General features: G+C 43.3%; 1 protein-coding gene across 2 annotated transcripts in view; it reads left to right on the top strand.

Annotated features, from left to right (window-relative positions):
- The first annotated feature begins 2,879 nt into the window (after nucleotides 1–2,879).
- Nucleotides 2,880–17,740, top strand: part of SYT16 (synaptotagmin 16) — a 47,740-nt gene continuing 32,879 nt past the window's right edge. The window contains exons 1-2 of one of the 2 annotated variants that reach the window (XM_017738916.1): nucleotides 2,880–2,967; nucleotides 13,558–14,094. In XM_017738916.1, the coding sequence (XP_017594405.1) occupies nucleotides 13,629–14,094 (466 nt within the window). In that variant the 5' untranslated portion in view covers nucleotides 2,880–2,967; nucleotides 13,558–13,628. Of the gene's footprint in view, nucleotides 2,968–13,557; nucleotides 14,185–17,740 lie in introns of both variants that reach the window. The other variant, XM_008637277.2, reaches the window with a different exon arrangement.

The raw sequence follows: 17,740 nt of genomic DNA, 5'->3' as shown, positions 1-17,740 counted from the left end.
TTTTGGTATCTGGCACAAATATTTTGGTTGAGAAAGAAGGAAACTTGTGCATAAAGCCACAGGACAGGATGCATGTACTCTGTTGCCTTGTGCTGCAGAAGTCCCAGGCACCTCCTCTCAGTTGGACAGAACATCTTCAGGAGAGAAGGGAGAGTTCCCTTGGTACTTCCAAGCAGGGAGGTGAGGGATCTCAGCCTTTGTTGGAAGCTGGCTGATGGTCTTTTTCATACAGGAAGAGTCTGTGCAGTCCCTTCTTGCCTATGCTCCCAAAAACTCTGCCTCTGTGTGGACAGTTTTTAGTACTTGGCTTTGAAAACATCCTCCTTCAAGTTAATGCTGCACCTTTGGTGAGCTCTGACAGGTGGTGACTTTTATATTTTGCCCCAAGGAGTAGGGGAAGCAGGAAAGGTTGTCCCAAGTCCTACGTCACTGAGCTACTACTTTCTTGTTCCTCTGTATGTGACCAGGAGACAAGAATTACATGGGCAATAGCACTGTTGTGCCAGTCTGAGTTACTTCAGAGCAAGCAGGTGATCGTTTGTCTCCAAACTTTCCTTCAGGATGCCTGTCTAGTCAAAGATCTGCTTTTTCCTCTGGGATTTTGGAAGCTACTTTGAAAGTCTGTTGGGGAAAAGGGGCACTTTGAGGACTTTTTCTAGCTGGTGGTTGTGTAGTGTTTCATGGAATGTGTTGAATAATTTATATTTAAAAGTACTGGTGGCTTGCTTGTGCCCTGTCTGAGAAGGGGAAGCCCTGGTGTCTCCTTGGACTCAGAGATTTCTATGAAGTAAAACAAATTACAACAGTGGCGTCCTTGCTGCACACTTGTGTGCTGAGATGTGGTGATGCCACGTGTTTTATATGTAAGGTAGAGCATTATCCTTTTTCCTGCTTATTCTGTGCTCAAGAACAGGGCAAGCCAGTGATGGGACCCAGCCAGGCTTTTATGTATATTCTGGGGTTATAGCTGCTTTGATTTATACTCATCTCCTTTGATTTATCCTTGGCTCCAGCAGCTACTTAATGGTGACTTCAGCAGCTGAAAATAGCCAGAGTCAATGTCTCACTCAGCCACTCTCACATCCCCAGCCCTGCTCCCTGGACTGAGGTGTGAGGGGAAAATAGGCCTGAGATGTGACTGCCAAATTATCTAGGGAAGTTATAGCAGCACATTGCAGTGCTGGCTCAAGGACAGGTTGGATGGGACTCTCAACATCCTAGGAGAAGGTGTCCCTGTTCATATCAGGAGGATTGGAACTAAATGGTCTTTAAAGTCCCCAAACCACTCTGTGATTCTGTGAATTGTCTGTGGCCATGCAGAGCAGAGCAATGGAAGTGTAGGCTTCACCTTGTTGTCATTTGAGCTGCTGTGATTCAGTGCATATTTCTGTTCCTTCCTTAGGCTGGGGTGGGGAAGGGTCAGAGCCACCTCCAGAGTTTGTGTAACACATGTTCCTCTGGGTTCAGTCCCAACCACTCATTTGTTTTGCATGTGGGCTGCTGCTATGCATTGGTGATTTTTGTTTCAGTTGAGACATGTTGGCTTGTATTAATTTAAGTTTTTTAAATCCCCCAGACTGAAGTCATACAGTGCACTATCAGTAACTGGGGACAGTGTAGCTCTTCTAGCCCAAGTCTTTCGCTGAGTCAAGTCCTATAAATTCACAGTGGGATGTTCCACAGACAGGGCTGGCTCTGTTTACATCCTCTCATCCTGCTCATTTCATCTGTGAGCTGCAGCTTTGTAATCACAGGCATCCCTTGTATGCCACTGATGCTGCTGATATTTCATTTTTATGGGGTCTTTGACTTGAATTGAACAGCTGAACTTCACCCCTTCCTGGTGAAGTAATTACCAGAATAACCAGCCAATTTTTTTTGCAGATGACACTGAAAGTTTTTGACACGTGCGCCCTTTCCACCCACATCAAGTGATGTATGTAGTGTTTGTCCCTTGTTTTGGCATTTTGATATGTGTGAGAGAGGTGAAATGGCTTTAAAAGCTTTTTGCTGGCGCCTGTGGTTTGTTGCAGATCCAGTGGTACAGGCAGAACATGATAAATTGAAATCAGACTGTTTCTTTACAGTTTGACACAGGGATGTTGATGAACAGGGCTGGGACATCAGCTAGTGCAAAACCACTGTGCTCAAAACCCCTGTGGCTCAACCTGGCACAAAAGGAGCTAAACTGAATTACCTGAGCTGCAGGCTGGGGTTTTTTTTCCCCAGAAAATAATGGTAATTATGTAGTACGGTAATATACTTCTCACTTAAGGGTAAAGTAGCAGCTGAATGAGAATCATAGGCTATACATTAACCTGGTTCTTAGTAAATGTAATGAAGTTAGTGAGTACCATTATGTGTAATCTGATTGTTCTAAAGAAAATACATAAATTGCAAAGGAGGTTTTGGGGCCTTAATGACCCTCTCTTGGCCAGATCCTTATTGCAGTACAGAGGGAGAGTGTCTCTCCTGGAGCTGGCAGAATCCTGCATTTTACAGAAGTTTCTTAAAATCAGTTGGTGTCTTTCCTGTGTTGGGATTCATCACGTGACAGAAATTAAGGCCTTAATTGGAACCAAGTCTGTGTGATATACATCCTTAGTAGACCAGTGTATTAAATGGATGTTGTATCCATTTAACACAAGTCCATGTTCTGCTGGATTTCATTCCTATTTCTTCTGTGGAAAGGATGGGGAAGCAGAGCCATGGATACAGCTGTGCTTAAACCACACCTTTCCCGAGGCAGTTTTGCCTGGTTGTGCTGATGTTTTCTTTCTGACTTTCTGTTCTTAGTTACTCCTGAGGCTTCCGAGTTTTTGTCTGCAGCTGGAGTCTTCGTTATCCTCCCTGCAGTCCTCTTCCACTTCATCAACAGGAAGCTCTACTGTGAAGAGCTCCCATGCCTGGAACAACAAGGGCAAAGAAAACACTGCAAAGAGAAGCCCAGAGCTCATGAGGGCCTTGGTAAGTGTCACAGTATTACACTGCCTTTGATGTACAGAGTCTTCTGGAGGCTGTGATTGCTGGCAGGACAGACACAGGTCCATTTGCTGTTTCTCAGGTTGTTTGTGTGGAAAACAGTAGGGTTTTGGACAGTACCCTCCCAAATTTGATCATAAGGATATGCAATTGCTACTGTGTTCCCATTATCTTTGTCGTCAGGAGTAATCTCTTGAAAAATGAAAGTCAACACTGGGGAAAGAAGCACACTCCCTGCTCTGTCTGTTGTGGGAGTGTTTTGTTTATCCAGTGAGTAGCAAAATGTGAGTGTTTCTGACCAACAACGGTGCCTTTCTACTCACAAAGGATATGCCTGTCCTGGTTTTCTTGTAGTATCTATTACACACTCCTTCACGTGTTTGTTGTGTTCTGGAAGCATTATCTCTTGGGTAAACCCACAAGTCCTGGAGCCAAAACAACTGGGAATTTTACTATGTCAGAAAAAAAAAATTAATTTTTCTCAACCATCAAAAATGCATCTGTTCTGGTAGTGGTGGCAACTGTGAGTTTGGTAATTTCTTTGTGTATTTGTTTGTAAATTTGCATGTCGTAAGTGTATAATCACTGAGATAATCAGCCAAGAAGAGGCCTCAGAAGCCTCCCAATTGAAAGGTCTGCTTTTCTATGATTCAGTCTTAAAGGTAATGGCAGAAGGACACAATCCCAAAGCATAGAGCTCATACAAGGCTGTTTTGTTGTTCATTTTGCCTTGTGCCTCAGCATGGCTGCTGCAAAGGACATGATCTGGTCATACTTTAGGACTCCAGGACTCATGGACAGTTGAAGGCTGGGAACTGTGGCAGGAACTCAGCGGGACCAATTCTTGCTAAATGCTTTAGTGAGCCAGGGACAGGCATGAAAAAGGTACAAGTACAAATGGTACTTGAAACGATTCCCACCCACGCCCCTCTCAACTGAAAGTCCTAACTTCAGTGTTTCTAAACAAAGACTATGGGGTTTTTTTAATAAGTTTCCCTCATCGATATTATTTTTAAGTCTTTTTCCCCTTCTCTTCGCCTCCCATCAAGTGGTGTAAAAATGTGGCTTTTATTTCAGTTTTTAAGATGACACATCTCCCAGGAGCGTGTGGGTGTTGACATTCTATGGAGCTGTCACAGGCTATCATGTAAACAAGTATTTGCAATGCTTTTTAAAATGTGAATTATTAATAAACAGAGTGGCTTGCTTTTTTTTTTTGGTATTTGTTGCTTCCAGATTTTGAAGGACAAGAAATTGCTTCCCAGCTGACACTCTCAATGGCAATTTTCATTTCAGACTAAATCTCGTGTCTGAGTGATAAACCTTTGAAAACATGGGCTTATAATGGAAACACTAATTCAACTTTAACTACAGCTGTGCTGTGCAAGAAAAATACCATATACATTAATGAGGTGCTAAATCTGATATGGCAGAGGAATGTGTTGTAATCATTAATTACAATGGAAGCTTAAAGCTGGAGTCTGCTTTTTCCGTTCAAATAAAATTGGCTTGGCGAGTTGGAGCTGAGAGTTATTTAAAAATACCACCTCTATATTTAGTTTAAATTTCACCGTGGCGTCTTGGTACTTGTAAAGTCAATATGGAATCTGTGTGTAGGAAATGCCAGTGCTTTTAAAGGACAGCAGCATGAGGGAATATATTAAAACCTGGGCTAACACAGTGTGTCATATGGCGAATGTAGAAACCTGGAGGCTGAGCTCGGGCAGGGAAGCCAGGGAAGGCTGTTTCCAGCATGGTGAGGGAGCTCTCCCAAGAAGAGTGTTGACAAGCAAGAGTTTGCTTCAAATTCGGAATTTGGCTTTGCTGGGTAGGAAGGAACAGGATGGGGAGCGTTTGCAACATGAAATTTGTTGGTTAGCATTCAATTTTCCTCTTTTCAACTTTTTTCTGGTGAGCTGTGTGTGTTGCAAAGAGATCTTGATTCCAATACTCTGGTATTCAACATGCAGCCCACTAATGGTTGTTCTTCCCAGTTCTAAGCTCTCAAACTGGGGAAAGCTTTTTGATTCTCCACCTCTGCAATTAGGAATGCTTAGAACATATCTATCTAAATAGGAGAGAAGGCATTTTGCATGACTCAAAACATCTGCAATAGGATGAACCCCCACATACAACAGCACAGATAAATGAACGTGGGCCTGGGAAGGGGTGTATGGGTTTCAATGCATAAGCTGCTCCTCTTGCCCTTGGATCCAGTTGAGTTTCGAGTTATCTACCAATGAAGAAGAGAGTTGGTAGAGAAACATGAGCAAATCTGTCTACTTTGCAGGTACGCAGGGTGACATTTAGAAAATGTACTGTAAAATGTCAGAGACTCCTTGTTGTTGTTGTTTTTGCTTTCCTGTATAGAGCCTGTCTGCAGAACAAGGGAAGTGACAGAATGAAATAGGTGTTCCCATCATCATGGCTCTAGGATACATCTGCCTGGTTTGTTCCTGATTTAATTTTAATTGCACAGTTTGTGTCTCTATGAAGGGACAAAGATAAGGAAAAGATCATTGTGGAAATGAAGATTTCATTGAAAAATCTTTTAGGAGACTTCAGGACAAAGACTCTTAATTACTGGGACAGAATGGATTGCAGATTTTTGGTGCTTTAGCATTCTGTGGATCCTGTTCTAGACTGGTTTGTTGACCTTAGAGATGAGCCCATCTCTTGAGCAGGGATGTGCTGCCCTGGTTGCTTCTCACGCAGCTGTGGGAGTCCCTTCACTGGGAGTGCTGGAGCTCATCTGGGTACAGCCAACCTGTATTTAGGATGTACTTGGCACTGCAGGGGAGAGCTCAGAGCAGGCTGCAAAGGTAGAGAAGCTGGTAAGCACATAGCTGGTAGGAAGGTAGCACAGACCATATCAAGCTTGCTTGGCTGTGCCCCGGAATGTGCAGAAGGAAGAGGTGGTGGCGTGAAGCAGTCCTGGTCTTTCTGGAGTGATGTAGAGCCTTAATATAGATCAGGTGTAGAATTCCTTAGGGAGGGAAAGATTGACTGCCATGCCTTTAGAACCAGCTGGAGTGGTTCTTCACAGCACTGGTGATCTTTCAGGCCCTGGGAGAGTGTGTACGGGAGATTGCCCCTTGAATCATCTCTCCACACAAGGAAGGAGGACCTTCCCTTGAGCAGAGGCTTGAGAGAAGTCAGTGAGGTCTCATGTGAGACCATTTGATGTTGTGAAGTTTTGGTGTCCCTGTCTGTAGAGTGGATTTTGGGATCAAGAGGAGGCGATGTTCCTGTGCATGGTGTTTATAGTGTTGGGGAGCCCTTTGCTTCAAAAGTTCATGGGTGAAGTGAATGTCGCAGGTACACGTGACAGTGCTGGGCAAACCTTTGTGTGAAGAGCTATGACCAACCATATGATTCAGTGCTGTGGCTCAAGAAAGTGAAGGGTCCTCTTTGTTCTACACCGTAATCTTTTCATAATGATGTAACCTGAGACTGGGAAGGAAATTGTAGCTTAGTACGCTGTGCTTTACATGAAAATATTCCAGTTGTGCCTTACCTTGAACACTTGTTAAAGATGTACTCTTGATATGTGAAAACAGCATAAATATGATGAGGCTTGAAGGAAGATTTCTTTTTCATTATTCCTTCTGTTTTATCAGCCTCAAGAGCAGTTTCATTTCATGTTCTCAAGCTGTTCTGCACAGCCACTGTTCCAGCCTCTGGGGCTAGCTGCACACTTAAAATAAATAAATGGAGATGCAGTTCTTATATAAACCACTCATCTCCCATAGCTGGGGCTTTAAGGAAAGCATCAACACCTATAACACTCACCAAGGGCTGGAATGTTAGCAGTGCTGCCTGGGCGCTGCCTTTCATTGTCAGTGCTGCCCTGGGCCCGGGCGGGCCCTGGGGACCCATCACATGCAGTGAGTGGGACTGTCATATACAGCAGAGGCAGAGATTCATGTTTAGAAACAAGAAATGTGGGTGAGTGTGACAGCACCAGTCTGGCTTCCTCCTAAGCTGTGGAAAACCCAGGGGTGTACTTCTCCAAAGGAGTACAACTGTGGTTGGTCCTTTTGACGCTGATGCTGAGTACCCAGTATCTCCACTGTCCTCAGCAAGGGAAGACTGAAAGCGGGCCTGAGGTTATTCCTGTCACCCAGCTGAGGTATGTAGCTAAGATTCCTTGACCAACCAGTGGCAGGAAGGAGAGAAGCTTGTGAAAGGGAAGTTTCTCAGTGCCCAAATGAAGCCTCTCTTCTAAATTGCTTTTTCTCTCAACTGCTTCAATAGAGGCACGTAGGAAGTGTGACTGGCCATGGGACAGCGTGATTGCTGCCACTGATGCCTGCCCTAGATGTTGGAGAGCTTGGTTTGCCACAAGGCTGAGTTTAATGAAGGAGTAGCTGAGGGAGCTGTTCCTAAGTCAGTAGGGACAGCTGCCTGCTCAGATCTCTATCTCCAAATTCCTTTAAATGCTTTGAGTCTAGGTCTAGTTTTCCCAGTGACCCCTCAGCCTCCCAGGATTTCTGGCTGGACTGGTGGTTGACTTAGAAGTGAGAGGAGATGGGAGCTACAGGCTCAGCCACGTGTGCACACAAAGATGGATCACCAGGAATCATCCACTGCATTTTTGTCTCCCAAACAGCTCTGTCTGCACTGCTCGGTGGTGGTCCACACAGAGCAATTCCCACAGGCTCTGCAAGGATGGAGTGTGTGCGTGGGGGAAGGAGTAACAGGAACTGGGTGACTCCTCTAAATGTTTCTAAAATATCTTCATTTTGTTAAACAGCTAGACATGCTCTCCCACTGCTAATTTCCATGCAAGTAATTGCTCTGATTGACCCTGGTTTGTTCACTTGCTGCAGACTGGGTAGCACAATTGCAGGCAGGGTGGAGTCTATGGGGTCTGCTCTAGGGAACAGCTTGACAGCACAGGTGGGTGGGTTCGAGTGGTGGTGTAAATTGGTGTTTCTCCAGCCTTTTGAACTTGTGATTTGCTTTTGGCTCTTCTGTCTTCATGCAAGCTGGCAAATGGCAGCAGCTCAATTACAGAATGTGCTGTAATTTCTGACTGCAGGTTTCTTCTTTCATTCCCCTAATCCAGTAATTACAGATGTTTCTCGCTCTTTTAGCCTGAGAGAGAACAGTTGCCTCTACTAACACCACTTTTCTAATACTCCAATGATTTGTGAATTTCTTTTTGCCCTTTATGTAACCCTCGGCTGGAGAAGTATAAATGAAGTTATTCATTGCTGCTTTTTGTACAACCACTTGGCATGGAACAGTTAAGGGCTTTTTTGTGCCTCTGGTGACAAGTGGCTCTTTAAATGCAAAGGGCTTTATTTTGATTTGGAGGATGTGACTGCCTTCAGTGGAGCGACTCTGGATTTAACACCAGTGCCAAGTCAGAATCTGGCTCGCCTGAATATCCAAACCAAATATTATGGCCAAAGAGGTGTAGACATTTTCTCTCTCCTGAAAATCCCCCCAGGTTTAGTATTAATATTTTGATGGCAATGATATCTATCTGTGCTTTCACATATCCTCTGCTTTCTGGGTGCCCTGGACTTACATGAGATGAACACACCTCTGATTTCAGTAGTTCTTACAGCCTAGGCAAAAACAAAGGTGTGAAGAGGTCAGCATAAGAAATCATCATCAGCTCCTCAGCCCCATTGCTGTTGGAGCTTCTGAGCACAATATTTGAATGCTGGTCTTCCAGGAACTTTTTTTTTTTTTCTTGAATTTGTCATCATGTACTCTGTATGATGGAGAGACCTGTTTTTTTTGAAAAAGGCTCCACAATTTTGAACGATAAATGTCACATTTGCATAATTCCTTTTTTTCTTCTACCTCTTTCCTCTTCTTCCCATCCCACTGAAGCCGTGAGGATTAGTAATTGTTGCCATTGTTATTGACAAAAGGAGAGCAGGAAAAAAGGGATGAAAAGAAAGGAGGAGACAACATGGGGCTAAATATCCTGATCAAAACCACTTTTGTCATTTGGGTATCAATTTTTACAACTAATTTGGCACAGCATCACTAGCGAGCTGCCTGCAAAGACATGAGATGATTTGGGAGTGAGAAATAAGTCTGCAGGCTTCCTGTGCGTGGGCTGAGCCCCGTGCAGCCGGGTACATTGCTGTCTGCCTGAGCTCATCTTTGTTTTCTCTTCACCATTCTGGGGCTTGCAGGACCAATGCTCTGCAGCAGTGGCTTTATTACTGTGTTGATTTGTAACCCATGAACGTTTCCAATGAGATGTGTCTAATTTATTGGCATCAACCATTAGATTTTCCTTGAATGCCCTGGAGTTTCTGATTCACCAGCTGAAAACTATTATCACAGAGCACATAATCACTTGGAAAGTGCCTCTGTCTTCTCTTCTGTGTGTTAAATTCAACCACTTAAATAGCATTTTTATAGCACATAGGCCAAAAAGTTACCAGATGTTCTGTACTTCTGTTTTGTTTTTACCTTGTGGAAGTTTGGTCAGTAGTAACGCTCACAACTGATGTGAACCTTGGGCACTGTCTGTGAACTTACCTCACAACACTTCTGCAGGAGGCTCCAACCCCCTGAACAGCTTCAAGTGCACAGGCTGGGCTTGGCACTGTGACAGTTTCAGCTGGAAATACATTTTCATCATAGTAATGTTTGGTGAGAGTGCAAGGGCTTTGCTAGCATCTTGTTAGATACAATTCTGGCAACTGCAAGAGGAGCAAAGAGTCCAGATTGTTCCCAGAACTAGGATAGAGGATTTCTTGGCCCAGTGTTGCTGCTGCCTGCCTTCATCTGAGTACATTTCTAACCTCCTCTCTGCTATTTTAAATGTGTGCTAATTGGATTCTAGTCTGAAATGAGGATCAGGCTCATTACAGTTTTCAGTAGCTCAAAAAATCTTACCCCTTCAAGCCTTCCTTATTTCCCCCTTCCATGAAAAGCAAAATGGCCTTACCTTTTGCACAGATCCTTGATGTTCTGGGCATCAGCTCAGATTCACACCTTGTTTTAGGATTTTTCCCCCTAAACTTGGAGCAGAGCTTCATGCTGGGTCAATCACACTGCTCTTCTTTGATGTCCACACAAATAAAGCTCCTCTTAATGGATATGATCCATTTTCAACCTGTGTTCTGCCTGTAAGGGAGGGGTTTGGTAGAAAACTATTCCAAGGGCCGCACAAAAAGTGACTGAAGAAAAGGAAGTTTGTGCCTACACTCTGCAACAGAGTGAATAAGGAAAATATTAAGAAATGCACACCTGATGTCACTTTTTTTAGGAACCTATGTATCAAGAAGATTGAAAGACACTTTGGTAATATTATAAACTTCTGCATTGGGGTAGTGTTTGAAATTCTGGTAATAGTCTACTTTTTTTAGCAATACAGTAATTGCACCTCTCAATGGGAATGCTACTCAGGAATAATGATCCTATCAAGACAAGGGAATATAGATTGTAGTAAAGGTTATGATGGCTTCTGTGAGAGGCTTAGCATTGATCCTTTTAGCTATCTGATTTTCCAGGAGAGGAAAAAAACCCCTAACAACTTCGAGTTTAGCATGTGATTTGGTGTGAAAATTCTTAAGGGTGGTTTCAGAAGATGGAACTTGAAGTGAATTTGCTAAACTGCTTTTTTCCTCTCTCTTGTTTGATGAATACTTTTAAAAAGAAATGGGTTTCTTTTTATTTCCCACACATTTTATGCTTTTCTCTGTTCTTTTAGTTTTTTTCTTCTAATGCAAGTCAAAACTGTTAGAGAAATCAAAAGTAAAAATCCGTTATGTTGAAAAGGCCATGTTGTGAAATATATCATAAACACGCTGTTAGAGCAGTGTCTCCTAATTAATGGAGAGAGCTCCTGGGAAACAGCAAGCCTGTAACACAGCTCAGCCCTCTTTGATCCTCTGGTGCGTTTGTAAAATTGTTGCCCGCCTAAACTTGTCTGCAGCTTGTTACACATTTTATCCATCTGCTGCAAGTACAAAAATAAACCATTTATAATTCAACTGAACTCCAGTTGTTCAGCATATCAGTGACTGTGGAGTCTTCAGTAAGAGGGAGAGGATGGTAGGAGAAGCAAAGCAAAGGTGAAACAGAGTCAGGCACCCTGGAAAAGACATTGTTTTTTGCATGTAGGGATTATGTAGGCACTGGGTTGCAAGTTGCACATGGGAGTTGCAGGTGTTACTGCAAAGTGGTTCAGATTTTTCTGGTGAAATACACATCAGTGTCTGTCTATTGTCTATAAACTGAAATCAAACCACTTGTTGGAGTTCTTAGGATTCAATCCAGGCAATGTCCAGATCTTGGGTAGAGTTGTGGATGTGTGTACATGTGTGTGTTATATTTTTCCCCAGACTACAGGCAACTGCTTGGTATATGAAAGTTCATGTTCAAGTTCTATCTACTGCTTCAGATGACTGAGTGACCACATCCAAGCTCTGCAGGTGGTTGTAGGTCACTGCTTTACTTCCCTTACTAAAGCAAAATCCTGCCTTGAAAACTCCCTCCATCCTTATGGTTGTGGTACCAACCTCCCTGTGATGTTTGCCTGAGTGCGGTGTAGCCAGCCACAGCATCCAGAAGTGGGATAGCACTGTTGGACAAATCAGGTGTTAGCTTCAAAATCTAATAACAAGAGGAGCTAATTATTTCCTATGCAAATATCACAAGGCTATGTTCTGTTGATTTTTAGAACAGATCAGCACTTCATTTCAGCACCCATATATTTTACCTCCATTGGTTAGCCATCACTCCTGGATGTCTGCATCCCTCTGAGGGCTACTGCTGTCATGGATCTTGCTGCTGAGACAGAGGGAGAGCACTGTGAAGTTCTCCTTTCATCAAAAATGAGAGGTTCATTTGCTCTTGCCTGTAAATAAATGACAGGTTAAAATTGTATCCAGTATCTAGCACTTACCCACCAGAGTTTATTTCCCTCCAAGCCTGGGAGAATCTCACTGTTACAAGTACCATCTCCTACCAGTGATTTCTCTGGTGCTGTGATTTACCAGTAATCTGCATCTTGTTGAAAATGGGTTGTTTGAAGCATTTAATCTCTTCTGGTCTATGAGAAAATCAGTTGCACAAAGCAGAGAGGCTTTGCCCAGGGCAGGGTTGGAAAGAGGAGAATCAGTGAAGGGAACAGCTCACCTGGGAAGCGAGTCTCTGGCACTGTCTGTTCCTTGCCAAAGATTTAATGTGTGGCAGGGAGCTTTATCTGAGTCCCAGGGGCTGAGCTGAGGGCTGGAGGCTGCCAGACGGATGCTGGAACAGTGTGTGCCCTGAGCCCAGGGAGTTTGTGACAGCTACAGCTTTTAAAATGCCTTTGGTAACCAGCATTCATTTACTGCCCTTGTTAGGACTGCAATTCTTAGCACACTGAAGCTGACAATAAACCTGTTGGAAGTGTCTGCAGTATAAATCAACATCAACTGGACCAAATTATTTGGCACAGGTTTTTTTTTAAGGTAAAGTCCTCTTAAGTCACTGATCTCATGTCTAAAATAGCTGCTCACCAAGCAAAGTGGGATCTTTCTAGTTTGTGCTCCATTTAAAGATCCACAACACTGATATTCCCACTACATTTCTCTGGAGATCATTTCATAAGGTAATGCACATTGCTGCTGAGCTTATTTTCTTGCAGTTACACTGTATTCATCCTTTTATACTTTGATTGCTTTCAGACCTCTCAATTCAGCAAGACATTGGTATTAATTTTTGAATCTTCTTTTTAGTTGTCTTTTAGACTAAAATCTGCACCTATTTAATTCTTTCTTCCTAAACCCATCATCCTATTTGTAGGTTTCTCCTTCTCAGAGCTCCTAAAAGAATATCTGTCTTGTGATGATGTGGGAAGATGTATACTGGGCAAAAAGGCATGTTAACTTTCTGCAAGTTATGTTTTTATTTAGAGTTTAGATGAATTTTGAGAAAGCATCATCTCGAGATAACACCAGTGCTTTTGTTAACTTGCTTCTGTTCCCAGTAATTTCATATCCATAATATTCCACCTCCTCTGTTCAGCTTTTTTTTTGTCATTTCTGTGAATGGCAAAATGACTCTGGGTTGTGGGCAGAGAGAGTTTCTTCACAGCCTTTCTGCAGCAAAGCATTTGAGATGGTTGTCTGCCATGGGCTGCTACTGCAAGCTTTAGGCCTGTCATTTTCATTATTCAAAACACAATTCTCCCCAAATTCTCCTCCTTTCAGTTTTCTCACCTGGTCATACTAATGCTAAGGATGTGATAGAAATTTGGGCCAGGAGGTTATCTGAGATTTTTGATTGCAGGTTTTTTTGTACCTTTTTTCCCCCAGGTCTGTTGACAGCTGTAACCAGAATGTGTGCACTTCAAAAAGGTACTTGTGTTCCAAGGTTCTGGTTCTTATTTTTATCTAAGGTTTAACAATCGAATAAAAGCTTTCCAGATCTCTGCAGGAATATGTGCAATTTGTCCATCATTTCTGGATTTCTGGTGGTATTCTCAACGGGTAAAAGTGCTTTTTCCATTTTCCCCTCTCGGTTCTAGACATCTTACATAGATAGTGTGTCGACAGGTGTTGATGGACAAGCAATTTACAGTAATTTCTTATGGTGCTTATTCTGTAGCTCCCTGAATTATAAGTGACATGCTGGCAAAGCTGAACAACTGATCACCAGACACCGGCATAGTGTTAAACATGGCTTCTGAGGCTGCTCAGAATTTCCTCCAGCCACTGTCTTCTTGGATGTCTCAAATATACGAAGCGATCCAACAAGCAGGAGACTCCATATCTGCCTCACTGCTGAATTTGAGTGGAGTGGGTCATAAGCCAGAAGAAGAGAGGACCCAGGACTTGGAGAATAATGGAGGCGTTTATGAGGATTATTCTGAGGAATCAGATGATGAACGAGACCTGGACCTCTGGGATGAGGAATATTTCTATCCTAGAGAAGATGGTTACATTGGAAGCCCTGATCTGGCTTCACAAAACCTCCCTCATGGCTCTGACATGGGTCCACAGAGGAAAAAACGGGTTAAAAATACCAGCGCTTCACCAGAGCAGTGCGTTGAAAGCTCCAGGTCTTTGACAGCCAATGGATCCTACTGGACCAGCGAAGATCTCCAGCCTCTTGATCGGCTTCCTCCCATCGCTGAGGAAGAAGGTGAGCCCTCTTTGAGGATGGGAGGTCATGAGCACAGCCTCAGCTTGGGTGGCTCCTTAAACGGTGCTAATGGCAAGGCACGCTGTGCAGGTAAGCAGCTGGCACGCGCCCTGACTGCATTATCCAGACCTTTCTTTTCGGCTGTTGATTTGATTTAGTTGCTAATCTGCTCATTATGTTCTGTATTCTCTCTGTTTCCCACAGCTAAAATAAAACTCCCCAAATCCCAAAGAAAAATCTAACCTTTCCAATTCTTCCCTTGTTTGTGAGACTAATCTCATTGAAAGAAGTGGAGATCTCCAGGGTGAAATGCTGTGTATTAGAAGGCAATCAGGCCCTGTTGCTGTAGCAAGGGGTGTTTTACTTCCCTCCCTTTTTAGTTTCTGGTAGTAGGACCCTTCAAAGGGAATGTTTAGCCTTAAGCCTTTGCTTTGAGAACCATCTAGCAATCTCAAACCTTGTTTCTCTGTGCCAGGAACCTCAAGATGTTACTGTGCCATGTGCTGTGAAATGCTGTACTAAAAAGCCAGCCATATCTCATGATTTTATGGATGAAAGGCTCCCAAATCGCTTTCCTCCCCTCCCACCACCCCAACAGGCTTTTCAAAGAAGACTGAAGAAGACAGCAGGCAGGAGATTATGAGAAGGAGAACTGAGTTTGATATTTTCGGTTTTAAATAGGCCTAACTATGATTTCTGATCTTTAAATGACAGCAAGAGTGTTTTCAGGATATTGAGCCCAGGACTGAGTTTCAGCCACGTGACTTGTGCCCACTCAGTGTCACCACAAGTGTGGCTGGAGGTTTCCTGGGTCACAGAGGTCTGGTGGAGACATATGTCCTGACTACACCCAGGGAAAGCTGCAGTCCTGCTGACATCCTTGGGTCTTGCTGGGATAAAGCTGCTCTTTACAAACATCCTAGGAGTGGGGATAAGGGTGGAAAGAGGATGGGGGAGGGGACTGGGTTCTACAATATGGAGCAGATGAAGAACTTAAGAATCACTGAGGATCTACAGAATTTGGCTTCAAATATCTAAAAGGGTTTTTTTTGTTTTGTTTAAGCAGGTGGTAGATGCTCTTGAAAATGTGTGTTTTATTATGACCAGGAGCTTTTCATCACTCTTGGCTTCTAGGGAAGTCTTACATATTTTCTGTGCAGACTGTGGAAGATCAGCTGGTTTGTTTTTGTATTTAACAGGAATATCAGACTGAGAGGGCATAAGCCTTAGACGGTGTTCTTTAATGACTGGAAAATTAGCTCTTTTCTTTATTGCCATTTCTCACTCTGTTATAGCCAGGGAGTAAATAATTTAAAAGTGCTTTTGGTCTTGTTGTTCTGCCTCCCAAACTGGGACTGCTTGTTTCGTATTCCAAATGAATGATTGCCAGTTCTCAGGTTAAATACCTTGGAGTTGTATCTCTTGGAGCCCAACCGCTACCTTCTGGTACCCCTGTACATTGCCTGTGCAATATCCTGCCCACAGGGTTTGTCCATAGGCACTGAACCAGTGCTGCTGCAGGGCTGGATTTGCTGTGTGTGCTTGGATTATGTGGCCAGTGTGTGCACAGAAGTCATGGAGCAGGGCACAAGGTGTCCATTCAGGGAGTGCTGGGGCCGTGGATCCTCTTGGACAAGTGCTGTCCAGGGCCTAACCTTGTCTCCTGCAGAGCCTGTAGCTCAGGAGGGGCTGTTGGAACAATTCACAGCAAATCCTGGGGCTCAGCCAGGTGCCAAATGCATCATTTGTAGGGCATCCTGCTCTCTCTGGGCCACACTCTTGCTCACAGCAGGTGGGAGGAAAGGTGGTGAGCTCTTATGGAGATGGGGCCCAGGAATAAGCTGCTGTCCTTGTCAGAGCTCTTTGTCACCTGCAGCCTTGTCTGCAGGGACATCTGAGAAAGACGGGTCCTAGGAGCGGGTGATGGACCAGATGGAGCTTCCTGGTGAGACTTAGGGACAGACAGATGCCAGAGTGACCCATCCCTGCAGCTCAAGGGAGGGTCCCTCTGGACCTCTCTCCCAGCTGAGAGCAGGTACTGGTCAAGTTGCTGTTCGACTCTCTCAATATTTTTTGGCTTTCCTTCTCCCTAAGCCATTGTGGACTGGAAGGCTGGTCCCACAGAGCTCCCCAGCACCTACAGTGCTGCTTCCTAGAGCTCTCTGCTTCCACACCAAGCACTTCAGGGAGCATTGCATAGCTTTTTGGACCCTAGGAAATATCATTCCAGATGGTCTCAGATAGACGTTAGTCTTTTTATCTCTGCAATGTGCTGCACAAAGAGCCATGCAATGGTCTCAAGACTTCATAGTCATAAAAGTTGGCTGTTTGAGGGTTAGAGGGCTGGGAGCTGATGCCTTTTTTTCTCAGAACTAAGCCGTATAATGGGAGAGAAAGTGCTGAACTGTGATTTGAAAATGTCTTCCACAGACCCTTTGATGTGGAAGAACTCATTTTGCTCTTCTAAGTGAACTTTCACTTCCAAAACACACATGCTCTTTGTATTTTATTTTTCAACTCTTTATTTCCTCTTTTTCCTTTAGATTCATTCTCTAACATCAAGAGTGTGAACTCTTCTGATGGTAACCTAGACATGCAGAGAGACTGTAATACCCTGGCAACTTAAAATTTCAGTCATGGATTAAAATGATCAAGAGAAGATGTTTGAGGTACCCTTATTTCTGTTAGTTTTTTACCTAACCCTAAGTGACAATGTAAGTGACACATGGACTTGCTGACATTCAGCAAAACTGTTCAGTAGCATCAAAATGAGCTTTGAACATTTTTTCCTTCCATTTGGCAGTCCCCCCTCCCCCCATTTCTGCAAAATACATGTTTCCTGTTTATCCTTGTATTATTTTCAGAACATTGCATCTTGACTTTATTTCACTTAATGTACCATATTTCTCTCCACAATAGAATATTTTAAAGCTAAATTGGCACAAAACAGTAGCAATGCTGAATGCTTTTTGTTGCCATGGAAATATTTCTGGGCACTTACTGAAGACCTGGTTGCCAATAGTAATGTAACAGAGAAAATAGATATGCTTCATTTAACAGCCACTGGTGATTAAAGAGCCACAGAAACCCGTTACAAGGTCATTCCAATATACAGTTTATTTGGTTTAGGGGGAAAAAACCCTGCAACCCTAGGTGAGAATAATTTTTTTTAAAAGAGATGCAAAACAAAATCCAATAAATGTTCCCTTCTCTTAAACTGACAGCATGCTTCTGAGACGAAATAAAATAACACTGTAGTTAAAAACTATCATTACTCCTTCTCCTTTTTATCAAATATGTTTTTGATCACATTTTTGCCTCCTAGGAAATGTTTCCTGGCTCCCAGAGTAGATTTTCTTAGGCTCTGAAGCAGAACACATATTATTGAAAACCATTTTTAGGCTTAGGGTTCTAATAAATTGTTTGAGCAATGAAATTCTTGGGGTTTTAAGTCAAACATCCATCAGATACCATGAGGCAGGTTAATCACAGGGTGCACGTTTGGCTGCTGCCCACTGCTGGTCGGTAATTAAATGATGCTAGAGTAAAGTTGTACTGAGGTTTCAAACAAATGCAAGGAAAAGTTTTTTTTACTTTGAATGCTTTTGATCCACAGTTTAATACTGAGAAGGTAGCTCAGCAGGCA

This window comes from Corvus brachyrhynchos, unplaced genomic scaffold (genome assembly GCF_000691975.1).
Source record: "Corvus brachyrhynchos isolate BGI_N302 unplaced genomic scaffold, ASM69197v1 scaffold245, whole genome shotgun sequence".
Classification (NCBI taxonomy): Eukaryota; Metazoa; Chordata; class Aves; order Passeriformes; family Corvidae; genus Corvus; species Corvus brachyrhynchos.
This window is presented reverse-complemented; position numbering and strand designations above follow the sequence as displayed.